General features: G+C 54.8%; 6 protein-coding genes across 6 annotated transcripts; 3 read left to right on the plus strand and 3 right to left on the minus strand.

Moving 5' to 3' along the window:
* Positions 1 to 958: 958 nt before the first annotated feature.
* A1O7_03794 (uncharacterized protein) lies at positions 959 to 1,658 on the plus strand (the record flags this gene model as incomplete). Its single annotated transcript, XM_007757811.1, has 4 exons — positions 959 to 1,013; positions 1,078 to 1,110; positions 1,211 to 1,311; positions 1,647 to 1,658. The coding sequence occupies 4 exons, from the start codon at positions 959 to 961 to the stop codon at positions 1,656 to 1,658; spliced, it is 201 nt and encodes a 66-aa protein (XP_007756001.1).
* Positions 1,659 to 3,030: 1,372 nt separating this feature from the next.
* A1O7_03795 (uncharacterized protein) lies at positions 3,031 to 3,925 on the minus strand. Its single transcript, XM_007757812.1, has 3 exons — positions 3,815 to 3,925; positions 3,628 to 3,792; positions 3,031 to 3,570 (listed from the first exon to the last, which is right to left on the minus strand). Coding segments are annotated over exons 2-3 (294 nt in total). The 5' UTR covers positions 3,630 to 3,792; positions 3,815 to 3,925; the 3' UTR covers positions 3,031 to 3,278.
* A 3,633-nt stretch (positions 3,926 to 7,558) lies between these two features.
* Positions 7,559 to 12,149, minus strand: A1O7_03796 (sterol 3beta-glucosyltransferase; the record flags this gene model as incomplete). Its single annotated transcript, XM_007757813.1, has 2 exons — positions 7,559 to 10,834; positions 10,881 to 12,149. The coding sequence occupies 2 exons, from the start codon at positions 12,147 to 12,149 to the stop codon at positions 7,559 to 7,561; spliced, it is 4,545 nt and encodes a 1,514-aa protein (XP_007756003.1).
* Positions 12,150 to 12,910: 761 nt separating this feature from the next.
* A1O7_03797 (pyruvate decarboxylase) lies at positions 12,911 to 14,852 on the minus strand (the record flags this gene model as incomplete). The annotated part of the gene is made up of 4 exons (XM_007757814.1): positions 12,911 to 12,969; positions 13,028 to 14,437; positions 14,533 to 14,641; positions 14,733 to 14,852. The coding sequence occupies 4 exons, from the start codon at positions 14,850 to 14,852 to the stop codon at positions 12,911 to 12,913; spliced, it is 1,698 nt and encodes a 565-aa protein (XP_007756004.1).
* A 1,191-nt stretch (positions 14,853 to 16,043) lies between these two features.
* Positions 16,044 to 21,026, plus strand: A1O7_03798 (STE/STE11/BCK1 protein kinase; the record flags this gene model as incomplete). The annotated part of the gene is made up of 2 exons (XM_007757815.1): positions 16,044 to 20,833; positions 20,888 to 21,026. The coding sequence occupies 2 exons, from the start codon at positions 16,044 to 16,046 to the stop codon at positions 21,024 to 21,026; spliced, it is 4,929 nt and encodes a 1,642-aa protein (XP_007756005.1).
* A 754-nt stretch (positions 21,027 to 21,780) lies between these two features.
* A1O7_03799 (uncharacterized protein) lies at positions 21,781 to 22,828 on the plus strand (the record flags this gene model as incomplete). Its single annotated transcript, XM_007757816.1, has 2 exons — positions 21,781 to 21,789; positions 21,851 to 22,828. 2 exons carry the CDS (start codon positions 21,781 to 21,783, stop codon positions 22,826 to 22,828), a joined length of 987 nt encoding a protein of 328 aa, XP_007756006.1.
* Between the last annotated feature and the right edge of the window lie 191 nt (positions 22,829 to 23,019).

Genomic DNA, 23,019 nt, shown 5'->3' on the forward strand with positions numbered 1-23,019 from the left:
AAAATTAGCTGCTAGCGAGCAGTGGGCGGAAAAGGAAACGTGGAGAGTGGCCTGTGTGGTTCGGCCAAGATCGCTGTGCTTCAACCGTGGATGTGTCGGGTTGGGCCAGAACTTCGGCAGAGTCAGCCCGGTTTGGGTAGCAGGTTTCCTGACATGAGCAGAACAAGAGTAAGCGTGAATCTTTCGACAAGTGCAATCTTAGACGCACGGTGCAGGAGCATGAGGATGTTGTCTGAGGCTGAGATAGTTCGCGCACTGAGATATTCGATCCGATTTTGGGCTGGGCCGGCAGCCGTCCATGCCGGATCGAGACAGATATAGATCAGCCACAGCAGCACGCTGAGACTCGCAGCGTCTCTTGATACATCCAAAGGAGGAGGGAGGGGCGCTCGGGCCCGGAGGGTTGAACAGCCGGACGATGGTGAAGCTCACTGTGGGTTTCACGAGGAGGAAGGTGCGACAATGCCAAGAGCAAAGCTTGGCAAGAGCTTCGCGCTCGAGCTGGTCCGCTTTGGGGAACAATGACGTCGGCGGGGTAGTTACGGTAGATTTCGGGCTGGTATCGTTTCGCAGACACTTGGACATGGATTCAGGCAGGTTCTGAGCCTGGAAACTCAAAGTTGTTCTTGCTTTGTCCATGTTCTCTGTGTGCTGCTGTCTCCCACTCAGGGTCTCTGAGCGGTACACCGAGGATTGCCTCCGCCATTGGTTGGGTGGTCGAGCTTGACATGATGTATGATGATGTATTCGTGCGGCGTGCCCTGACGTGCCTTGGGTTTCTTGCTGCGACAGGAGCATGCGCTCTGCATGACGGCAGAAGTGGAGATTTCAATGAACTATATAGATATCTAACCTGCTCGCGACTGCGTATCCATTGATTCGTTCCATAGCAATCGCGTCTTACCACAACAACCCAAGCATACTACTACATACAGAAGCTGTTTGAACTCACTCCAACATGAATAACCAGGGACAAGCCGCTGGTCAGCCAAGGGAGGATTACCTCGACAAGGGTAAGGCGAATTCTCTGAGGACGACGAGTAGATGTGGTCGTGCTCATCCGCGCGACTGTGACAGGACTGGATGCCGCCGAGAAGAGGTTCGGCCAAGGTACGAAACCTTCCCAGTCGACTTTTGCCTGACGAGATCCGGAGCGCAAATCCTTCGAAGGCTCAGAGTCTGACAATGTGCTCTATGTGGCGCTGAACAGGCAAAATTGACCCAGCCAAGTCGCGTTCGGTAAATGAGAAGGTCACCGACAAGGCGAGAGACATGTTTGAAAAGGCAACAGGCAAGGATGTTCCCGACAAGGTATGTCCGTCATTCGTAAGGTTTGATGAGCACCTACTCCCCCGGGCATGAGGAAGTCCTTGCGCCATTGCCGCGTCATGGACCGGCTGGTTGCTCGTACAAAAAGTGTTGGCCATAATGTGCAATGTCAGCAAAGGAAGAACAAGAACTCGTGGCCCCAGCTTCCCGGAGCTGGAAAGACACAGCACACAGAAATTGCATCTTGCCAGAACACGATTTCCACTGCCAGATGCATCCTTCGGCATCCGCCTTCCAGCATGGCGTTTCTTGCTCATCACTGATGTTGCATATTACCGACCGAAGACGGGCCGCTGTGCTGACACGTTGCCACACAGGTCAGCAACTAAGTAATGTTGGAAGGTGGGCACGCAAGCACGCAGATTCCAGCCCCTATGTGATAGAATAGACGTCTGCAAGGCAGGATCATGTCGCCTAGAAATGCAAAGACGAGGGATTGATAAGATGTGAGCCAAATGTATTCTTTGTCATAGCCTTTGCTGGCTTCGAAACCTGTCCTAGCTATGAGTACGAGTACTGCTCCACGAGTTGATGCCTAACGATACAAGATTGCCGGCGCTTTTACGATTACGCCTCGGGGAAACATCAGTGTTGTCGTAGTAGTGAGATGGCCCGACGCCTTCTCCAACTGCACAATCTCGATCGTCATCGGAATTGCCCTGCGTGCCGATCGGCAACAAGGCACTTGGAGGCTCCTCACGCTCCCTTCAAAGCAAATGTCGGGCTGCCGAAATACTTGCTCGTTGAAGCTCCGGCATATTGACGCCAAGGCGATTGAAGAGCCGATCGTCGTTCGTGTCCGGATGTGCATGTCCGTTGATCTTACCAGTGACCCATTCAAAATTAGCCGTCGCTCTATAATACGCCGACCACACCACCATCATAGGATTGATGACAACGTTTCATTCCGGTCAGCACAGTAATCTTCTCTTACTTTGACGGTCGACTGTAATTCAGTGAGATTCGCGTCTGTATGACGTGTCACGCTCGGACCAGTAGTCCACCATCGCATGGAAGAGATGAAAGGGTAATCCAGGCCGACGAGGCCCACGCGTGCAGTTCTGCGCCAAGGGTAGTCTTGGGTCTGCGGGGCCACCAGGGTTCGCCGGTGCTTCCTTTCCGAAGAAGCTCGAAAATTTCCTCGGTCCCTGCAGCAGCTCACGCGCTTCACCTCCAATTTTGCACCCCGAATTGCTGCCACCGAATTGCTGGCATCCTCTCCGTGACTCAAAATACAGTTGAGGAATGCGGATCCTGAGCAAGATCCCAAAGGAAGCACGGAGCAATATTTTGATGAACCACCAGACAGCACAGTGCTGATGGGTAGCCCTGGGTGGCTTGCACATAGAAGTGTCCACTCGTCCGGAGCTCCTGCAAATTCGAGGTATTCTGCTGGATGCGGCATTGCTCGACCCGATGCAGCTTCAAGGTCATAGGCTGAAGGTCGTAAGGATTAAGGAAAAGTGTTTACCCACATGCTGGCTGGGTCAGTGCTGGGTTTCCCTCCCATGCATATTGCTGTAGTCGACTTCGCGTAAAGGGTCTGGGCTCCCGAGCGGTGTCGTCGCGGGCTGGAGTGCTTGAATGTCCATTGGATATAGGCGAAGATCAAAAGTCACGACCGCGACCACGCAGCACGTGTACATTGTGGGACCCGCGTGGAAATGTGCTGAAGCATCAAATTCGGACCTTTGGAGCTTCGGTGGATTTCAACCAGGGGTGAATTGTTGTGGCCTCGCCATTTCTTCTCCGACAGTCAGTATGTGAACGTCCGGGATACGGTCCGGAAAACGCACCTCCTTGGGACGCAAGACTAGTGGGGGAGGTTGGCGTCGCTCCCATGCCATAACTTGCGGCTGAATCGGGCCGGTGATGGAGACTTGTTGGTGAATGATCTCTGACCCCGGCCTCGATTAGCTGCCCATCAGCTGTGATGGACGGCAACCGTGCTACAGGGTTAGAGTCCGGGGAAAGTCGTTGTGTTTGTTGAACATTGGCACTACCGCTTGTGGTGGCAGTCGGGAGAGGCGGGACAGACTCGAAAGTGCCTGAGGAAGTTGACGAACGCGAAGCCGTTGGAGGAAGGGGGCTGGCCCCAGCACCAAGGCTAGGTACCGGCAACGGGAGGATGATGCGCGCACTCGATCCAGACATGGTTGACTCGTTCTTGAGCAATGTCGGCGGTTGGAGATTTTGCTCGGTCTCATTAGTTTCAGAACCATTGTTAGATGCGCCAGTGTCCTGTCCCAGCGTCAGAGTTGGTGCTTCGAAGTCAGGAGGGTTACATTGTCGGCTTACATTGTCGCGTGCGTCCTCGATCAGAACCCGCACTTCAGGGGACACCATTGGTAGGATTTCGTTCAAGAGGCTCTCATACCGTGCCAGACGACGGGAAGTCGCAGTAAGATCTTCCGCGGTCCTGCAATCCCGAGTCAGCACAGCTGTGCTGGAGAAATTACGACCCTCGGGACAAAAACGTCGATACTGAAAGTCCCAGCGTGCGCAGACTTACTTTCGCTTCCTCCAACCCTTGCCATAGCCGTAGAAGCACGTGGTGCCCGTGTGGAGGCATCGGCGACATGCCGGTCTGGAGCCGTCACACTTTGTCTTTCGCTCCCGACACGGCTCACATGCGTGGCTGGTACGTGCTCGTTCGGGCTTCTCCCAGGCAGAATTGCTTGACCGAGAAATAGGCAACGATGTAGTTTTAGAGATACCTGCCGCTGAAGCTGTGGATGGTGGGGACAGGCTGCCGGTACTCATATGGTTGCCAGGTTTCATCACGAGATGCCGAGGTTGAATCCTTGAGACTCAATCGGGTCCACCGACGCCTCAGGTCCAGCGGTGCGGTTGTAAGAGGGATTCGGCGTTGATTCGAGGCGTCTGCATAGCAGTCGAGACGCGCAGAGGAAGGATGAATAGAAAAAGGGTCAAGTGAGATTTCGGAAAGGGACGAGGGTATTGACGGGTTGATGTATCGAGGTGAAAGATCTGTGTGGCCGATCTCGTGGTACTAGGGTTTCGGAGGAAGAATTGGGTGGGTATGGATGGTCGGGAGTACGTTGCGGTAGCGCGCAACGTCGGTGGCAGTGCTGTGTGGACAAGTGTTTGAAGCAGGGACAAGCGCAAGGTGAATGGCAAATGGCGAATTGGGTTTGGATTGGGTGGTAGACGGGTAGCTGTGGTTTGTTCCGACAGGACCTCGAATTCTACTGGGCCTGCGCCGCGACCGAAAGTTGACAGTGCTCAAGCGTTGTTGTACTGGCAAAACGGGCTCGAATGTGTCGGTCAATCATTACTGCAGTGGGTCGCGAAGAGGGTCGGGACCTGGAAAGACGTAGGGTGGATTTGACTGGCATTGCGACCAGAACAGACCAGAACTGGCCCGTAGAAACAAGGCGACCGGGGTCGCCCGTTCTCTCGCCATGAGCTGGAGACTAAAGGCTCGACTAGAACGTGATGCAGAACCTGCTGTCCGAGTCGCACGGCCGATTATCTCAGATCGCTCTGCCAGTGACGGCCGCGAGTGCGTGACAAGCGAGCGAGCACTAAGCACTGTTATGGCGCGCTCGGGCGCGGCAGCTGCGAGCGGTTCGGAGATGGCGGGGAGGCGATCTTATGCCGCTAGTCAAGCTTCTGGAGCCTGGATAATGGCGACGCGGCCCTGGAGCTAGGTGTACACAGCACGGTCAGTATGGAGTCAATAAGCTGGAGCTGCCCTCCCTAAGCGCAGAACGCTCGGAGAAGGAGCTCCGTACTGTGGGCTAACAGACACATAAGAAAGGCGGAGTGGCTGGCAGACTCACTTCTGACTGGGGCCTAGCGACGCTCATGCATGTGGAAAGCCACCGAGCAGAAATCTCAAGTGGACGGTAAAACGCGTTTCAACGGTGAGAGACGGAGAAGGGGCCGGTTGGAGGCAAGGGCACAGCGAAGTGCACAGAACAGGGCGAGTATTCGAGACATCCGCGGACGCAGAATTGAGCGATCTCGATGAAGATTTTCGAGATAGGTTCGATACGGCGGTCGAGGTTGCTCATTGGGCCATGGCGTGCTGAACACTCCGCAAGGGCTGCAACCCTCGAATAGGCAGGGCAATCCTCCGTTGCTGGCTTCTAGAACGCCCAACAGCCCCTAAGGAGCCCCAAGACCCCTAAGAAGCCCCAAGCGACGCCGACTCTGTTATCCTTTTCAATGCTAAACTCTGTCCCAGGCTAATTACTGGTCTCTGGGGTAAGTCAACCCTTCCGTACAATTCATACCTGACCTTCCGGCGCTGGCTATCTTCCTGCAGGACATCGCTCGTCCCTGCAGATCTAGCTCATCTCGGCACTGGACATGCGATTGCAAAACACACACACTGCTGACTTCCCATCTGACTTCGCTTTGCGATCGCCCTCTCGCACGAGTACAACGCTGTATCGTCGCCGCCACCGCCACCAGCTAACCTCGGAACCTTGTCACGGGCAAGTGGCGGAAGCAGCAGCAGCCGCTGAGCACCTGAGATACACAGCAGAGTCACAAGAAGAGACGGAGCAAAGAGACACACACACAAAACGACGGACAAGGGCTTGCTGCTCGCTATCGCACCTCCCTCTTTTGGGTCGGATATGCTATCCATCGACCCGAACCCGAAGAAACACCACCTTCGGCGTCTCCCACGCTCTTTGCCTTTTCTCACATCTCCATTATTCTGCGGGTACGGAGTCCCAATTGAAACTTCCACTCAAACTTCGGAAACGTTTCCACGGTCCTTGTCTTGTCCCCTTCTCCAATCAAACTCTACGAAGTACAGGGGTTTGAAATCCTTTTTCAGTTCACTCTCAAAAGTATCTCACCGACGCCTTTGAAGTTCAGCTCGTGATTTGATATCCGGCCTTGGATCCCCCTACCGGGAGACTTGACACCGATTGGCCGTCGTCGGCCGCATGCTGCTCGCATACAGTATCCCGTCACGCGGCGGCTGCATTTCGCATTTCCTCTTTCCAACACATGCTTTGGCGGAGTCACGAGCTTACGTGGGTACAAAGTCATGTCGCGTGACGGACCGACTGCTTCAAGCTGCTCCGTAAACGCCCACCATTGTCAGGAGCTGGATTTTCTCAGGCACATCGATAGAATGGACATCTGATGAGGTCATCACTTCTGGATCTCGAAGGGCTGAGCGTCAGTTGACAATCCAGCCCCACGCGGTAAAACTGGAAGGCAGATGCAGTTCGCCTGGAATGCAATAGACAACAACTACTGATTCCAAGATGCTGGTACGCGTACTGCCGAACATTGACGTCAACACTACCAAGTCTCTGTGCAGACAGCCCTGCTCTGTGTGGCACAGACCACGTTCTGTTGCGGGCTGGGACCCATTTTACGAACCAAGATCTCGCAGCTTTGCGGTCTATTATGCCCCAATGATTCCAGCTCAGAAATGTATCATGCCAATGCTTAGAGGGAGTTTCTTCGTTGACGAGCGAACAGCATGGTCAACAAGAACACCTTCGGAAATCCCCATTTACAAGGCCATCATCATAACATGGAAAGGAGCAGCCCCGACCAGATGCATCTGTACTCCATACTTTGGGCTCTATCTCATTACCACGCCGTCTAAGCTCATCCCCAGTTTTCCTGCGAGAGATCCTAGCGTCTTCGACTCTCCAGCGATCTATCCTAGCGTCATAACGTCGTTGACCTTGCAACAAATCAGATCCAGCCGGAAAAGTCTTCCTTTGCACTAACACCAGGGCCCGAGGAAGTAACGCCGTCGACCATCTCCTTTGATTCCTGGATCATTTCGAATTAATCCCCGCTGAACGCCATGTCCTCTTCGAAGGAGGGTGTGGAATCCACTGGACATGCAGCAAGCACACCACAGGCGGTTTGCTCCTGAACGCCTGCGCTGTGCAATCGTCGACATCATTACCATCCGCACAACTGTCAAACCAACTGCCGAACACACCTATGACTGCCCGATTTGCTTCGCCGCCACTCAAATTTCGACGGTGATCGCTGTCGGCGCTGTTTTTGATCCAGCTGCCGCAAACATCACCACCCTCCTTGTCCCGGCGTGGAACATCTCGGCATTTCCATTCAATGCCATGACTGTGGTCTTCCTGTTCCCATCTTTCATCCACATGATCTCGATTCATAGACTGACGGACCTTGTCGACTAGTCCTTGACTCGTGTTCTTGATGCGCCGTTCACTTTTGTCGCTGTGACAGCCCCCTACGGCATTCACCTCTTAACACTCACCTTCCTAACCGGCTCAACATCCTGCATAGCACCCAGCCTTGCTAAGTCAATACTGACGCGCGGCGCTCTGCCACGCACAGCAGTGACGCCACCGCCTGTGGTGTCCCACTCTTGCATCCGCCGCTGTAATTCAGGGTCACTTTCATCGCCGATGAACGTCCAGCTCTCTTCAATGTCACCTCCTTCGTCGAGGAGGTCAACTGCCTGGAGTCCCGAGGCTCCTGCTGCTGTGGCCGCGCTTTGCTGCTGAATCGCTGCGCGTGCGCTGACGAGTGACTTGGCGTACTCTAGGTCGCGGTAGATTGCTTGGATAGCTGTTTGCACGCCGTTTTCCTGTAAAGTCATCAACATCAGTTCAACTTGGCAATTGCAGACCGCCAATTCATTCGGGGTACTGACCTTCCTAATCATTTCCCCCAGCAGCCTCGCCTTGACGATCATCCTCTCACTGTGCGTCGCCTCCCAAAGCGCCCTCGAGAAGACACTCACATTGACCTTCTTTAGACAAATTCCCACGCCCAGGTCCTCCACTCTCGACCCAAAGAAGAACTGATCGCCAAAGAATGGCTTCACGACGGTGGGCAAACCGGCCCTCAATGAGGCGCCCGTTGTGCCTGCACCACCGTGGTGACATGCTGCGTCGATTTGCCGGAACAACCAATCATGTGGCGCCGACTTGATCTGGATAATGTCCTCGGGTAGGGGCACTTCAGCCTTCACTGCGTCGGGATTGCCCAGGCGGTCAGACCAGCCTTTCGAGAGGATACAGCGGACATCAGCCTTGAGAACCGAGTCGACCACGGTCTTGGTGAGAGCTGCAGGGTCCGACACCACGATGGAGCCAAAGCCAATGTACACAAGTTTCTTGCCGTCCTCGCGGGACTTTTTGATAAAGTCGGTCAGCTCGGCTGCCGGCGTCCAGTCGCTTGCCTCATCGAGGAACCAGTAGCCCGTGACTCTGACCCAATCGCTGTAATCCAACGGTGGGGGCACGACCATGGGGGAGAAATTATACAGAAACGGAACTTTGTTCGGCTGCATTTTGTCCAGGTTGGTGGACCGTAGGCTGAGCTCTTTCTTCCGCCACCGATTGACCTGTCCGGCAATGGCCTTCCAGAACACATTGTCGAACATGACGTAGGAGTAGTAATTGTATGCGCCGCCGATCTTGTGCTCCGGGACGGCAAACGCGTGGGGATACGCCCGCGTTCGTGTCCAGGGCATGGTGAATGCGCGGAAATAGGGGATACCCAGTGCCTCTGCGATGTGAATGCCTGCCATCGCACTGGGACTTTCGATGAGGAGGTCCGAGTCTTGACACGCGCTCCACGCCGAGGATAACAGCTCGTCGATCCAGGTGCGGAACTTTGCGCTTGCCTCGCGAAGGAAGGAATACGTAAACATGCCGTTCTCGACGCAGATGCGCATCAGTTCTGCGGGATCGCCGTCCACGGGGCGGAAGTCGATCCCGTGCTTGCGGATCCAGGGCTCGAACTCGGCGTGGGTGGCTATCCGGGCTCGGTGGCCTTCAGCTAACAGACCTTTGCACAGCGCGATGTAAGGCTGTACGTCGCCCCTGGAGCCGATGGTGAGACAGGTCACCCGCAGAGAGGTGGTGGGCTTGGAGAGATTGAGGATCGAGGCTCGCGGGTCGCTGTCAAAGAGGAGACGGCTGGAGGCTCCTGAGATGGCAGTCGCAGACTCTTCGTCCTTGTGGCTGTAGATCGCCTCGGTCGTATCTGGCAGGACGAGGGCGTGCTCCCCTCCGGCCGTGGAGGAGCGCCGCGCTTCTTGGAGCATGCGGTGTTCTTCCTTGGCAATTTCGGCGTCGTCGTCGTCGTGTCCTCCCAAGACGCCAGATTCGGCCATGTACCGCGCCGTTTCCAGGCTGTGCAGGAGGGTGACCGTGCAGTCGTCGCGGTGCTCTGCAGAGGAGAACTCGAAGAAGAGTTCTTCGTGTCCGCGAATCACGAGCACCAGGCCGTGATACCCGAAGCGAAAGCCCTTCTCTTTATCCACGTTTTCGATGTCCTTTAGTGGGAGGACCAACTTGGTGCGCGTGCCCGGTAGGAGACTGCGAAAGCAGAATTTGCGGTTACTGATGTAGATCTTCCCATACAGCGGGAGAACACGGTGCAGGAAACCAAAGTAAGTCGCCTGCAGCTTTTCAGTGGTGGGCAGAGCGAAATGCGCGCGGAACCGATCGCCATGTCCGACGTTGGCTTCTTCGTCTTCGGGGTCAACTCCTCTGTCCTCGGAGACCACACCTTCGTTTTCGCCGTAGTGCTTTCTGTTGCCTGCCCACATGCCGGAGACCTTCTCGAGGTACGACATGGACTCCGTAGCCAGTAACTTTCGCATGGAGCTCGAGCGGTTCTTGAGGTAGTCGGCGAAGGCGCCGGCTCTTTGCAGTGGATAAGATCCTGCTTTTACCAGATCCTGCAGTGTGGGCGACGAGTCGTTCCTCGGCAGCTTCTGACCGGATTGCATTTCTGTCATGAGCAAGGGTTCAGTATGCACTTTGGGCCGACGACCTTGTTGTGGCTCGGGCAAGGGCCGCATTGGGATGGGTGAAATCTGCCCCCGTTGTGGAGATCCTGATCGCATTGTTCCATCATCAGACGATTTCCTCGATGGTTCTGTCGACATGGACGCGAGGGTATCCATTCGATGGACAGCTGGCGTGTGGAACACATCGCTTCGAGTCAGAATTTGGCTGGCTGACATTTGGGCTTCTGCTCGGGGTGACAGAGGCGCCGTGGACGAGTCTGTTTCCTTGTCTACGGACTGAACATATGAATCCTCGGAGTCATTGTGTCTCGCCAGTGGTGACCGTCCGCTCCGCTTCGGATTGTTGATCTCAAGTCGACTAGTGCTTCCACTTCTCCGACCTCGCTCAAAGCTGGCTCGACTGTAGTCACCGGCAAAATCATTGCTTGAACGAGCCGGACTGTTACCCCGTGCGAACTCTCCGCCTATCCTCGGCGACATTCTGCCATCGTCACCAATCGTGTATGGAAGCAGTGTGGCTCTAACACTGTCTTTGAGGGGCGGGCTCGACTGAGCTCTGGCACTGCCTGTGCTGATATCCGAGAACTGGCGAATTGGAGTAGGCCTGGATCTTGGGCTCGGCAGGGGCTCAGCCTTTCTTGCTGGAGATAGGACGTCGTCAGACTCTCTTCTACCAGGAGCCTCTGTGAGAAGGCTTCCTAGTACGTTAAGCGCGTCCTGACCGAAGCTGAAGAAGGAGAAGAAATACTGCGGGAGTTAGCACTGAACAAGATTCCTGCTACAGGTGACTTACCTCGTCAATGGCATAGGAGTCTTCGCTCTCGATCACTCGGATTTTGACCGTCTCGGCAAACTCGACGACCGGACTTTCCTCAAAATCAATGATGTTTTCCATAGGCAGCGAGATCTTCACACTGTCTCCATCGTTGTGAGAGCGGAAGATGGTCTTCTGCAGAGACTGAACCCATTCCTTTGCAGACGTAGCAGTATCGGCTCGAAAGTGATATGTACGATGGTCGGTTGTAACCGAGAATTCCTTGCACTCCTTCTGCTTGCTCTTCTCTTTATCTGTGGAAAGAGCGGCAGAAATGCCGTATCTGAGGTCGATGTTTCCAGATGGAAAATATAGGTTCGACGCGTCCGAGTAGTATGAGAGCACGTCGCCTTTCAGTGAGAACCAGTATCTTTTGTACTTGGAGTTCGTTCTACCTTTTTTGGATAAATATCCTGTTCTCGCAACAGTATTCGACTTCCGGGGCAAATATGCATAGAAGCAGATGTGCTGCTTGGTGATGTATAAGTAGCCTTGCAAAAGGACGCTTTGCAACAGCCAGCACGGATATTCAGCAACGACTGTTTCAGGGCTCTCAAAGCCAAAGATTTCCATCAACCGTGTTGCAAGTAATGTTTGAGGAGTCGACTCGCCTCTACTTCTTGATCTGTGCGCTTCTGGTGAATCTGGTGGTTGCTCATCGGCTCCCGCGCTTTCTTGAAATGCCGCCTCGGCAGTAATCAACCTGCTGAGCACTGGGGCTTCGCGAGGGTTGCTCCTGGAGGATTTGGAGGTGACATCGCTCTCAGGACTTCGCGGGACACCCTTCTCTTTCTTCTTTGTTGACCGTACGGAGAGACGTGGTAACGACTGAACGAGGCGGTGGGCTGAAAGTCGCTTCAGCTTGCTATCACCCGTGGGCTTCCCACCTGTTGTGCTGGCTTTTGTTTCAACCTCTACGGCCGCCGGTTGTGATGTATCATCTCCCACTGATGGTTCTTGCTCTTCCTTAGGAATCTCGTCTTCACTGTCACTGGACTCGTCAAATCGGGTGTTGAAGTCTGTCCGCGACCCAGCAGCGGCTATCATGGAAAAGATGGATTGATTCATGTAGGATGCGGGCGCGTTTCGGCCGCGACTAGGAGCAGTCACATCGTCCTGGGCGTCGTCTCCAAGACGTAGGCGCGAAGGAATGTGAGACGAGGGCAAGCGGTTGAGGTTGTGAGGTCGCTTTGAGAGTCTGCGGACGAGACCGCCCTTCCTGGAGGGAGGGGACTCGATGGTTGACATGATGGCGCGGTTTGTAAGTTGCCGTCGCTAGGTCCAGGTGAAGACAAACGAGCAAGTCCTCGACGCACGGCCACAACGCCCACGTCAACTGCGGCTTGCCGATTTGTGATGCATCTGGGGCAAGGGACGCTTGAAGACAGTGTGCCTTTCGAAACGAGTCGTTGGGCAGTCACCGGTTCAACGATGCGGTGTTGACGCTCTCACCTGACAGCGGGATCGTCGGTGGAATGGATCGAGAGCCTGATAGCCAGGATGGATGGTACCGGTGAGCGTCAGGCACATTATGTTCTCCTTCTACAACAGTTATTGGCAGGATTAGAGACAACCTGCCATGACTGCCGGCTGAGCAGCGTGATGTGAGCCGTGTCGGTTTCCCATGGAACTCAACTACGGGGAATGAGGTAAGTTGCCCAACGTGCAGCGCAGTATCTCGGCGTGCGATGCAGTGCATCGTGACTGTGACTGTGACTGGAGGACCGTGTAGCAGCCAATCGGATGGTGTCCAGCGGGGTGCTTACTTGAGAGCCCCCAGGCAGCATAACACAGTAGGGCAGGATTAGGCACTTGTTAGGCGCCTTTCGGCTCAACCTTCCAGGCACCGAGGCACTCGCAGGCGCCAAAGACAGCGGGTGGCTGGTAAATCCCTCGATCAGAATACTTCTGGTCTATCAAATCATTAGTGCCTCAATCATTACTGAGGCTCTAATGTGTCTGGCACCGACGCCTGTCATGCCTGCTTCATCAACTTGGGTCGTCCCACTCTACGATGTTTCTAGCATCCTCGCATTGTTACGCGCACTTGCTTCAGCGGTCACACAAACTGTGAAGATGGGTTAGCCTGTAGTGCTCATGGACATGTGACAAAAGTTGGCACTCACGTCCTGCTGGAGCATCGTTCCACGGCATGTACAACTCGACAAGCTGCAGATACGGAGCTTTGGAGAAGTTGTCGTCTCCAAGCAATGCCTGCATTTCGTCCTTCGTCCTGACCTGGAACGTTTTGTAGCCGCCTTCTTTTGCCCCAAATGCTGGGAGCAAGTGTCTGTAATTCCAATTTTGTATGTCGTTGTAACCTGCTTCCATGCCGTGTATGAACCGTTCGATGGTGTAGCCGTTGTTGCAGATAATGAAGATGATAGGATTGAGATTGTGTCGAATCATGGTGCTCACTTCCTGGCAGGTGAGCTGGAAACTGCCGTCGCCAGTGAACAGGATAGTCCGCCGGTTTCCACCTGACTCTTTCAAGGCGAGTGCTACGCCTTGACAAGACCCAGTGGCATAGCCAATGCTGCCCCACAGAATCTGGCTGATGTTCGTGACATTCTTAGGGAATCGAGTGTCAAAGACGCCATAGTTGGCGGTCCCAGTCTCAGTGAGCACAACGTCGCCATCCCGGAGCCAATTACCAAGGCGAGGCCAGAACCAGCTATGAGTAATAGCAGACGTGCCGGCAGCCCCGTCCTCCGGCATCTTTTTTTGGGAAGGAGTCGGAACGGATTGGATGTTCAGTTTCGGTAGCTTGTCAATGAGTTTGCGAAGGACGCCCTTCATGCCAACCGCGGGATATTCCGAATATCGCACCCGAGTGTAGGTACTGTGGAAGTCAATGGTTTTCAATTGGGAGGTCCGGTACGAGAAGCCGGCGGTGTTGAAATCGGATTTGACACTACCAATGGTCAAGAGCAAGTCGGCAGATTCGACGCGATCTTGGACCCCTGGATTTGACGCGGCTCCCGCATATATGCCGCCGAAGTTGGGCAGAGTTTCATCCACGGCGCCCTTACCCATCGGGGCCACAAACACAGGCAATCCGGACTTCTCAATCAGCTCATGGGTCTCATCGAGGACGCGGTGACGGACGGCGCAACTGTCGACCAGGATGACGGCATTCTTCGCCTTGCTCAGGTATCCCAACACCACGTCGACCACATAGTCTTCTTTCTCCGGCTCGTTCTTGTGGGGACTCAGGTCCAGCTTCGTCCTTAGCCTTGATCCCTCAACCTTTCGTCCCACCATGTCCGTAGGTAATGTCAAGTAGACCGGTCGACTCTGGAGGAAACACTCGCGCAGGGCGTGGTCAATCTGAGCTGCAATGTCGCGAGGGTCGATCAACTTGGCAACTTCGATTGCCAGGTGGGCAGCCATGTCCGCAAAGACATGGAAGTTCCCGTTTCCGAGAGTGTGGTGGAGCAGCATGCCATTCTTTTGAGAAATCGTACTGGGCGTGCCAACAATGTGCACCACCGGCACGTACTCGGCAAAGCTAGCGTGACTGTCAGCAGGGCCTCCTTTCTCAGTGTGAGACAAATTGCCTGCCTTCCTGCAATGGCATTGGGAAGTGAAAGTTCGCCGACGCCGAAGGTAGTGATGACGGCCGAGATACCTTTGATCCGGGCGTAGCCATCGGCTGCGTATCCGGCGTTGAGCTCGTTGCAGTTGCCGACCCATTTGAGGCCACAGCCCTCCAAATAATCGAGGGCTACCAGGTTGAACTGGGATCTTTGTAAGCTTTGGGTACAATAAACGAAGGACAAGACCGCCGATCCTAGAAGAAGCCAGATCTCGGGTCCAGACAGGACGTACATCGCCGGGTACACCATGAACGGAATCGATTCCCATCTGTTTAAGCCTGGTGAACAGGTAGACAGCCACATCGACGGGTTCTTTCAGCTCGGAAGTCCGAATATCGCTGTTGGTGGCCATTTAGCAATACGATTAGAGAAGACAGTCAGCAACCTCGAGGCCAAACGGGAGAAGAGCGCAAAGGGAAGGAGTCAATGAGCGTTTATAAGCTCTGGCAGGTACGCATGCGTTGCGGACTGTGACGCACACTGACTGGATGCAGCACCAGACACAGTTGGAGGATCAATACAAGCTCCGGAGCTTCGAATATCTCCCAGCGGCGAGGCTTCTTTCAGTGGAACGGTACAAGCGTACGGACGGGGAGAAGGAGCGACATGATGCAGACAGTGGTATGATGTTGAGATCAAGAATCAGCCCACGCCAGCTCCACGCCTGTTGAAGCTTTATCCATCACTGCACGCGTCTTCTGTGGGTCACTTCGCAAGCTGCATCATCATGCCGTGGTCGTGCCCTCGGAGCAAACATGATGCAGCACCAAGCACGTCGAAAAAGCGAGCATGATGTGACAGCTGTGGGTGTGTTGGAGGTCGGTCGTTGTTGGTTTTTCCGAAGCGACGTCGCGTAGCCAGTTCGGGCACCGCCTGGGCAGACGATCAGCTTGGAAAGACGGGGCAGCCTGAAGATCACAGGCGGAGCGCTGTACTCGTCCAGGCCATCCGCGTGTCTGGGGAGCGCTTATCCCGGGCATCCAATTGGCCCCCGACCGCCCAACTACCGGCCCAAGGCTAGCCTATTCGGGCCTCGAAGCCTTCCTCCCGCAGTTCAGCCACACTGCCCCGAGGCCGAAAGACTGCGACAGACGCTTGACCACGAAGAATCTCTCACTCGCCGTCGCCATCCTTCGTTACTTACAGTATCGATCTCTTGCGGCATTGGATCACTGGAGACGTTGGCCTCCATCGCTACTCGACACGACACTCTTCAGCCTCCACGTGGCATTCCTCACCCTTCCGTTACCAATGTCTGCGTGCGCTGCATATCACTTGTGTATGTGGTGACGAGCTGCGACGGCCACAATGCTCTTGTAAGATCGGTCATCTCAAGAGGAGTACTTCGTCTTTTAAGAGCAAGGAGCCGATTGCGAGTGTCGTCTGACAAACATCCGCTCCATCAGAGCGGTCAGAGCTGAAGGTTACGGAGGAAAGAGAACGAGAGATGGTTGGACCTGTCAGTCCCAGGCGGTGATATTGTCACTCACTAGCGAATCGGTCATAATACGCCCGCTGAAGAATGGTCTCGAACAGCCAAAACATGGACAACCAGCGACAACAGTATATCCCAGGGCCTCCGCCTCCACCAGGCCAGGGAACCATGGGACATCTACCACCGCCTCCGCCTCGACCATATCCAGGGTCGAATTTGCCTCCACCTCCCCCAGGGCCGCACCCCTCCTCGATGCCGTTAGGGACAGTGTTTGGACTTCCAGGCGCAGGATGGCAACAGCCATGGGGAAGATCCGCGATGGGTCAGAATATACCTCCACCACCACCCTTCAATCACAACCAGCCCCAAGGACAGCACATTCCTTATGGTATGCGACAGTTGAACATCCCTCCGCCACCGCCGCAGAATGATAAACCCATCCTTTCCGCTACATTTATCCCCACCGGAGATTCATTCGGTCCCGGGGTTGGCATTCCGCCCCTCGACGATTACGCGTCGTATTCTAGATACGATGCCCAGTTCACATCCGAGCCGTCACTGTCTCATTCAGATCAAAAATATTCGGACGGCACATCTTCCACGCACAGCTACTCTTATCCCAACCCCACCCAGCCCAATCCAGATATTGCGAACAGGGAAAGCCGAGCGGCTTCAGCTTCCTCCAACAAACCATCCTTCACTCTTCCGCTGCGCGATGTTAGCGAGCCGATCTCTCCGGGACCTCCCACCGCTACCCTGATCAATCCCCAGATGGGCAGCGATGGCCGACAACGCGCTCACAGTGCCGCCGTCACAGGCAGCAACTCGAGCGAGCTTTCGTCACAATGGCCCTTGGACCGAGTGCTCATCTGGCTGGCAGCGAATGGTTTCTCGAATGATTGGCAGGAGACTTTTAAGGTCTTGAAATTGCAAGGCTCCGATTTCCTTGATCTCGGCCGCGGTCCCAACGGCCGTGGTAATCTTGGTATGATGCACCAGACAATATACCCGCAGCTTGCAAAGGTGTGCTCCAACAGCAATACTGGCTGGGATCAGGGCCGCGAAAGGGAAGAAGGCAAGAGATTGCGTAAGCTCATCTCCCGGCTGGTGGAGCAGGGCGGTGAAGGGCCCTCCAGTGCAGGAATCGGCCATAGACGTCGTGAGTCCGGCATGATTCCAAGCGCAGGCACAATTGCGAGCGCGGGGACGGAGAGTACCTTAGAGAACTCGCCTCATCTCCCTCGGGCGGAGTTTGGTAGCACGCCTGGTACTGCTGATCCGGAAGGAAGCCCAGGGAAGCAGATGCCTCCACAATTCCCGGTCGGACTAGGGCACCGGATCTCCCAGCCTCGGAGCAGCACAATGCCAGTTCTGAGCAAACACAGCAGTGCATCTTCAACTCCCAGCGATTCCAAGCCCCCGGAGAATTTCGCAGCAACAGGTCGTGCGGACTATACCAGAGGCGCATTGAACAATTTGAACAGCCGCGGCCGACACAGCCCTAATCTCTCTGGTGATGGTACCATTGGCTTGTTGCCGAAGCCATTTGAAGCGTCCCCAAATGCCAGCCCCGGCCTTGGTAGTGCAGTCCCCGTTTCAGCCACGAGCAACTCTTCTTCTCAGTCTCGGCGCCCAGACCACAGCAAGAACAACAGCACAGACTCTATGCTGTATGCCACCGGTCAAACCCGCTCCAATACGGCCGTTGAGTCGGCGCGCTTTTATGCAGACAGGCGCGATGCACAAGAGGTAACGAGACCATCACCTTTGGAAGCTCATAGGACCTGGAGTAACGATTACACCCCCGGTCCTGGAGGCAAAGACCATAGCAAAGGCTTCCTCAGTAAGTTCATGAGGAAAAAGCATGAGCATAGCCAACCTCCACCTGATGATTATCCATCGGAATCGCCAACAAGTCCAGGGCCGTGGAAGATACTGTCGAAGCCTAGCGCAAACGGTAGCGACTTGGCTTTGTTGCAGCGTCCTCCTTCCACGGTGAGCGAAGACGACCGCGCTCCAGTGACATCCCGTCGTGGCGCTCGCGTTGCAAGAAGATACATCTTCGTTACTCCGGACTTCTGGAACTATCGGCTCGTGGATGTCACCGAGGTGGAAACCGCAATTGCCTTGCGTAGCCTCATCTGCATTGAACTTGGAATCCCAGACGCAGAGTATGCGCAGATCTTCCTCACCGAACCAGGGCAGAGCGACCACGAAAGCGCGCTATCCGATAACGCTCTCGTCGCCGTGCGCAGTCGGACAGATACTCTGGGCAGCGTAAAGCTGTATGTCAAGAGCCCGACACTATCAGCAGCGCATGGCTCCCCATCGCACTCAACCGGCCTTGGGGTGTCGTTCGGCCACAAAATCCCTGTTGAGCGTGGCACGCCTATGGTGAAGTCCAACTCTTCGGGCGGCGTGACTCGCAATGGCTATACTTCTCCAGGCGCGGCGGATGCCCTGTCGAACGATCCGCTGCTTGTACAGAAGCAGGCTGAAGAATACAGGAGAAAAACAGAAGCCCAACAAAGAGCTTACCTGGAATCTCGCCGAGCTCAGAAGGAACAGAGCGCCACATACAGCGGTAACAGTATCCGGGGAAATACCGTCATTGATTTTGACACCCCAAGGCATTCGCCTTTTGAGGAAAAGAAGGTCGAGAACCTCGTCCCGGTGCGGCGTCCTCCGACAGCTCCCGCGGAATCGACCACACTCGCCAAGGTCAACTCTTTGAGGGCAAGAGGATCGGGAAGCAGGTCGTCCCTTGATGCCTTGAAGCGAATCTCTGATCCAATCGCTGAAGAAGACGGCAAAATTAGTAAAAAGAAATCCGGTACTTTCGCAGCTGCTCCAGCAGGAGGCATTGGAGCGGCGCTGGCCAATATGGGCAGAATGAGTGTTGCCCCGGCCACTTTGGCCAGCCAGGGACTGTCGCAAGATAGAAGTCGTGGCGACTATAGTCGTAACTTTTCAGGTGGGTCGCTTCGTCCTGATTCTGCTCCCGGTACAGGAAATATGTCGTGCAAAATTGCTGACTATGAAAAAGGGTTTGGCGATCTGACGCGAGACAACCGACCGCAGAATGCTGCCTTTGAAACTACTCGACGATTCAGACAGTCTCCGCCTGTTAGTCCTTCGACCAAGTCGCCACCGCGTCCATTTTTCCAGACCAGAAAGTCGTATGGCCCCGATCTCGAGTTCAAGGAGACCAACGTCTCTTTCGCACCATCACCCCACCCTACCAAGGATGATGGTTCGGACGATGATTCCGATGATGGCCTTTTTGCAATTCCGCTGGCCAACAAGTCAATGTCGAGCACAGGCACGGCAACGCCGCCTCGAGTCAAAGATCAGAGGCCGACGTTGACTGTTGACACGGACCAAAACACCGCCAAGAATGTGCGATTCAAGTCGCCAAACTCATCTAGCGGCATGCGTCCTCCTGGCGACGACAGCGCCGCGGCCAGCGGAGAAGGATATGACCGCAGCTACTCCGACGGCAGTTTCAGCGGTTCGGCACAGTCTCCAGACGATCGAATGGCCAGGCGGGACTCGTTCATCAGCGATATCTGGGCAAACCGTCCTGCAGTAGAAAACGTGGTCGACCATCTCGATGAATTCTTCCCTGGGGTCGATCTTGACAAGCCGTACCTGGAAGAAAAAGGCGACAACAACTCGCCTATGAGGTCGTCCGACCAGGATCCCATCGATGCGCTTGAACCTCGTTCGAAGGGAGTCACTTTCGGTACAGCTGGCTTGGATCTCGAGTTCAGCCGCAAGAATGACTCGGACACACTGGGCTCCGACGAGTCGACGCTAAAGGCAAAGGACCGCAGCAGGGTCGCCAGTGTCGCTCAGCGGCAAGTAGGCAAATCGACGGGTGGCCTGAATAGGATGAAGTCGATCCGTGAAGTTGCGCAGAAACGGAACGACGTGAGCATCAAGAGAGGGCCTTCTGTCGCAGCACGAGTGCAAGAGAATAACGCAAGCGGCATCGTTCGTCGCAAATCGACGAAGATGTTCGGCGCCCATATCGTTCAGATCAGGCCAAAGTCAGGGAATCGTCTGTCAACTCTCGACCCGATACCACAAGAAGAAGTCCCTACCGACGACACGCCGAAGAGGCAGGCCACGTTCAAGATCATCCGCGGTCAGCTTATTGGGAAAGGCACGTATGGACGCGTATACCTTGGGATGAATGCTACGACGGGTGAGTTCTTGGCTGTCAAGCAAGTCGAAGTCAACCAAAAAGCTGCCGGCCAAGACAAGGATCGAATCAAGGAAATGGTGGCGGCTCTCGACCAAGAAATCGACACGATGCAGCATCTGGAACATCCCAACATCGTCCAATATCTGGGGTGCGAGCGTAAGGAATTCTCCATCAGCATCTATCTCGAATATATTCCTGGTGGTTCCATTGGCAGTTGTCTTCGCAAACATGGAAAGTTCGAGGAGTCCGTGGTTCGCTCGCTTACAAGGCAGACACTAGAGGGGCTGGCCTATCTCCACCAAGAAGGCATCCTTCATCGAGACTTGAAGGCCGACAATATCCTCCTCGATCTGGATGGCACCTGCAAAATCTCCGATTTTGGCATCTCCAAGAAATCCGACAACATCTACGGCAATGATGTCACGAACAGCATGCAGGGCTCGGTCTTCTGGATGGCGCCCGAGGTAGTGCGCTCGCAAGGACAAGGGTACAGTGCCAAAGTCGACATCTGGTCACTTGGTTGTGTCGTGCTGGAGATGTTCGCTGGCAAACGGCCATGGAGTCGTGAAGAAGCCATTGGCGCCATCTTCAAGCTTGGAAGTCTCAGCCAAGCACCGCCGATTCCTGAAGATGTGCAGACAACAGCGACGGTTGATGGGTTGAACTTCATGTACGACTGTTTCCAAGTGTGAGTCCCGAGCTTTCCGACGTGCCCTTGCGGTATTACTAATTGAGATGATAGCAACGCGACCGATCGACCGACTGCCGAAACGCTGCTACGGCACTCTACATTCTGCATTCCAGATCCGTATTACAACTTCTACGATACTACGCTGGCCGCGAAATTAAGAAATGTTGAAAACGCCGGACTTGGTGGCTGAACTCCGACCACGTTATAAATATATATCGCGTCTCCTTGCTGGGCGAAAGACAACAACGGCAGGCTCGAGAGGGATGCTTCCTTCATTTTTGCAACAACGACTCAACGGCGGTTATGACTTGATGATGGCCCAGTGGAAGGAAAACAGGGGCCTTGGATAATGTGTGATTGTGACTATATAGGATTCAGGTTCCCACGCACCGTGGATGGGATGCTTCGAGCAAGATCGGTTGCGGTCAACATGAGCACAGGCGCTGGCTGGTGTGATGTGTGCATGTACTCGAGGCGGATATATGTTGAGGAGAAGATCTCTTGCCCTCTTTTTCGAACTTCGGTCGCTGCCGGACCCTCGATTCACCCCGTCCAGGCGGTCAATACTTCGAATCGCGAATCAATGGTCCCGGAAGTCTTCACTCAGTCCTCGATTCGCAATCAATCAATTGGCTATTCGATGGGGGTGTCCGAATGCGTTGCTGCCCGTTTGCGGTACTATTGTCCTTTGTCAATGGGTTATTGAAACTCCCTCTCGACATGTCTCTTTTGGGTCGTCCACAATATCCTTTGTCTTTTATTTCCCCGTCCCAGCCTTGAAAGTCCAATGATGAACCATGCCTTTATCCCAGTCGTGAACCCTTCCTCTCATCACATTTCTCCTTCTTGTCCGATTGAGCTTAATTAATCGCTGTGGAGGCATCAATTATTCGAGATATAGAAAGGTCCAATAAATCTCCAGCAAGTTACAGAGTACAGCTACTATGGTAAAGGTAGATTACCCCTCGGCATCGTTGCGTTATCCCGATCATGTGGCACTGACCTGTGCGTTAGACACGAGGCAACGCGAAGAAGGACGACAATGGCGGCAAAGGGAAAGGGAAAGGCAAACCTGAGCCCCTGAAATCACCCACCGCAGACCAGATCAACAGAAACGGAATCAACAGACTGGGTCGCCCCGGCATCAAATCGCCCAAAATGAAGAAGAGCACCAAGGGCAAACCGTCGACCAACTCCAAGGATATCAACGATGACTTGGAGAAGATCTTTGGCGGCGGCGGCAATGACGCGGAGCAGGGGTTCGAGCTGATCGTGAAGGAGGCCGAGCAGCATCCCGAGGGGAACCCTGCAAGCGGCACAAGATCCAAAATCACGATCAAGCTCACGCTTGAGAAGGCTTCGGCTGCGAAGAAGAAGGAGGAGGAGGAGGAAGAGGACGCTGCCGCTGCCGCTGCTGCCAAGAAGAAGACCGCAAAGGAGGCTGCGGAGGCCAAGAAACAGTCGAAAGGAGAGGCTGCTGCGCAGAAGAAGAAAGGAAAGGAAGAAGCTGCCGCCGCGAAGAAGAAGGAAAAAGAAGAGGCCGCAGCGGCGAAGAAGCAGGTCAAGGAAGAGGCTGCCGCAGCAAAGACGACGAAAAAGCCCCGCGCGACGAAAAACGCAGCAGCGAAACCTAAGGCGCCGGAAAAGACTGCGTCTTCGACCAGGAAGATCAGAGCACGAAAGGAGATTTCTGAACCAGCTCGAACTTCGCCCGCCCCGGCTTCACCCAAGGCGAATAATACAACCAAGGGAAAGGCCAAGAAGAAGCAGCCAACGAAGAAGGAACCCGCGAAGGGGAAACCCACGAAGAAGCCCGCGACCACCACGGCTCCCAAGGAGTCGAAGAAAGCTGCCACGGTGAAGAAAGAGGCAGGCAAAGGCAAGGCTCCAGCGAAAGAAGCCGCGAAGCCCAAGGGCGTGACGAAGACGAGGTCGACGCGAAGCAGTGCCCGGACCGCTGCCAACAAGACCTCGGGGCCAACCTTTGCCTGAGCTGCGAAGAGCCCGTCTTTTCCGGTTGAGAGCCACATGCGAGGCTGGTAGCCTCCGCGATCCGAAGCCGCAAGTTATTCTCCGAGATGCAACGGGATCACGGGTCCGAGCTTATGAAAGAGCTGATGAACGACAAGGGAGTCCTGCACGTTGATATTTGGAATCGAGGTTTGCGGTTCTCACTGCGGCGG

The sequence above is a fragment of the Cladophialophora yegresii genome, assembly GCF_000585515.1.
Source record: "Cladophialophora yegresii CBS 114405 chromosome Unknown aczIN-supercont1.3, whole genome shotgun sequence".
In the NCBI taxonomy this organism is placed as follows: Eukaryota; Fungi; Ascomycota; class Eurotiomycetes; order Chaetothyriales; family Herpotrichiellaceae; genus Cladophialophora; species Cladophialophora yegresii.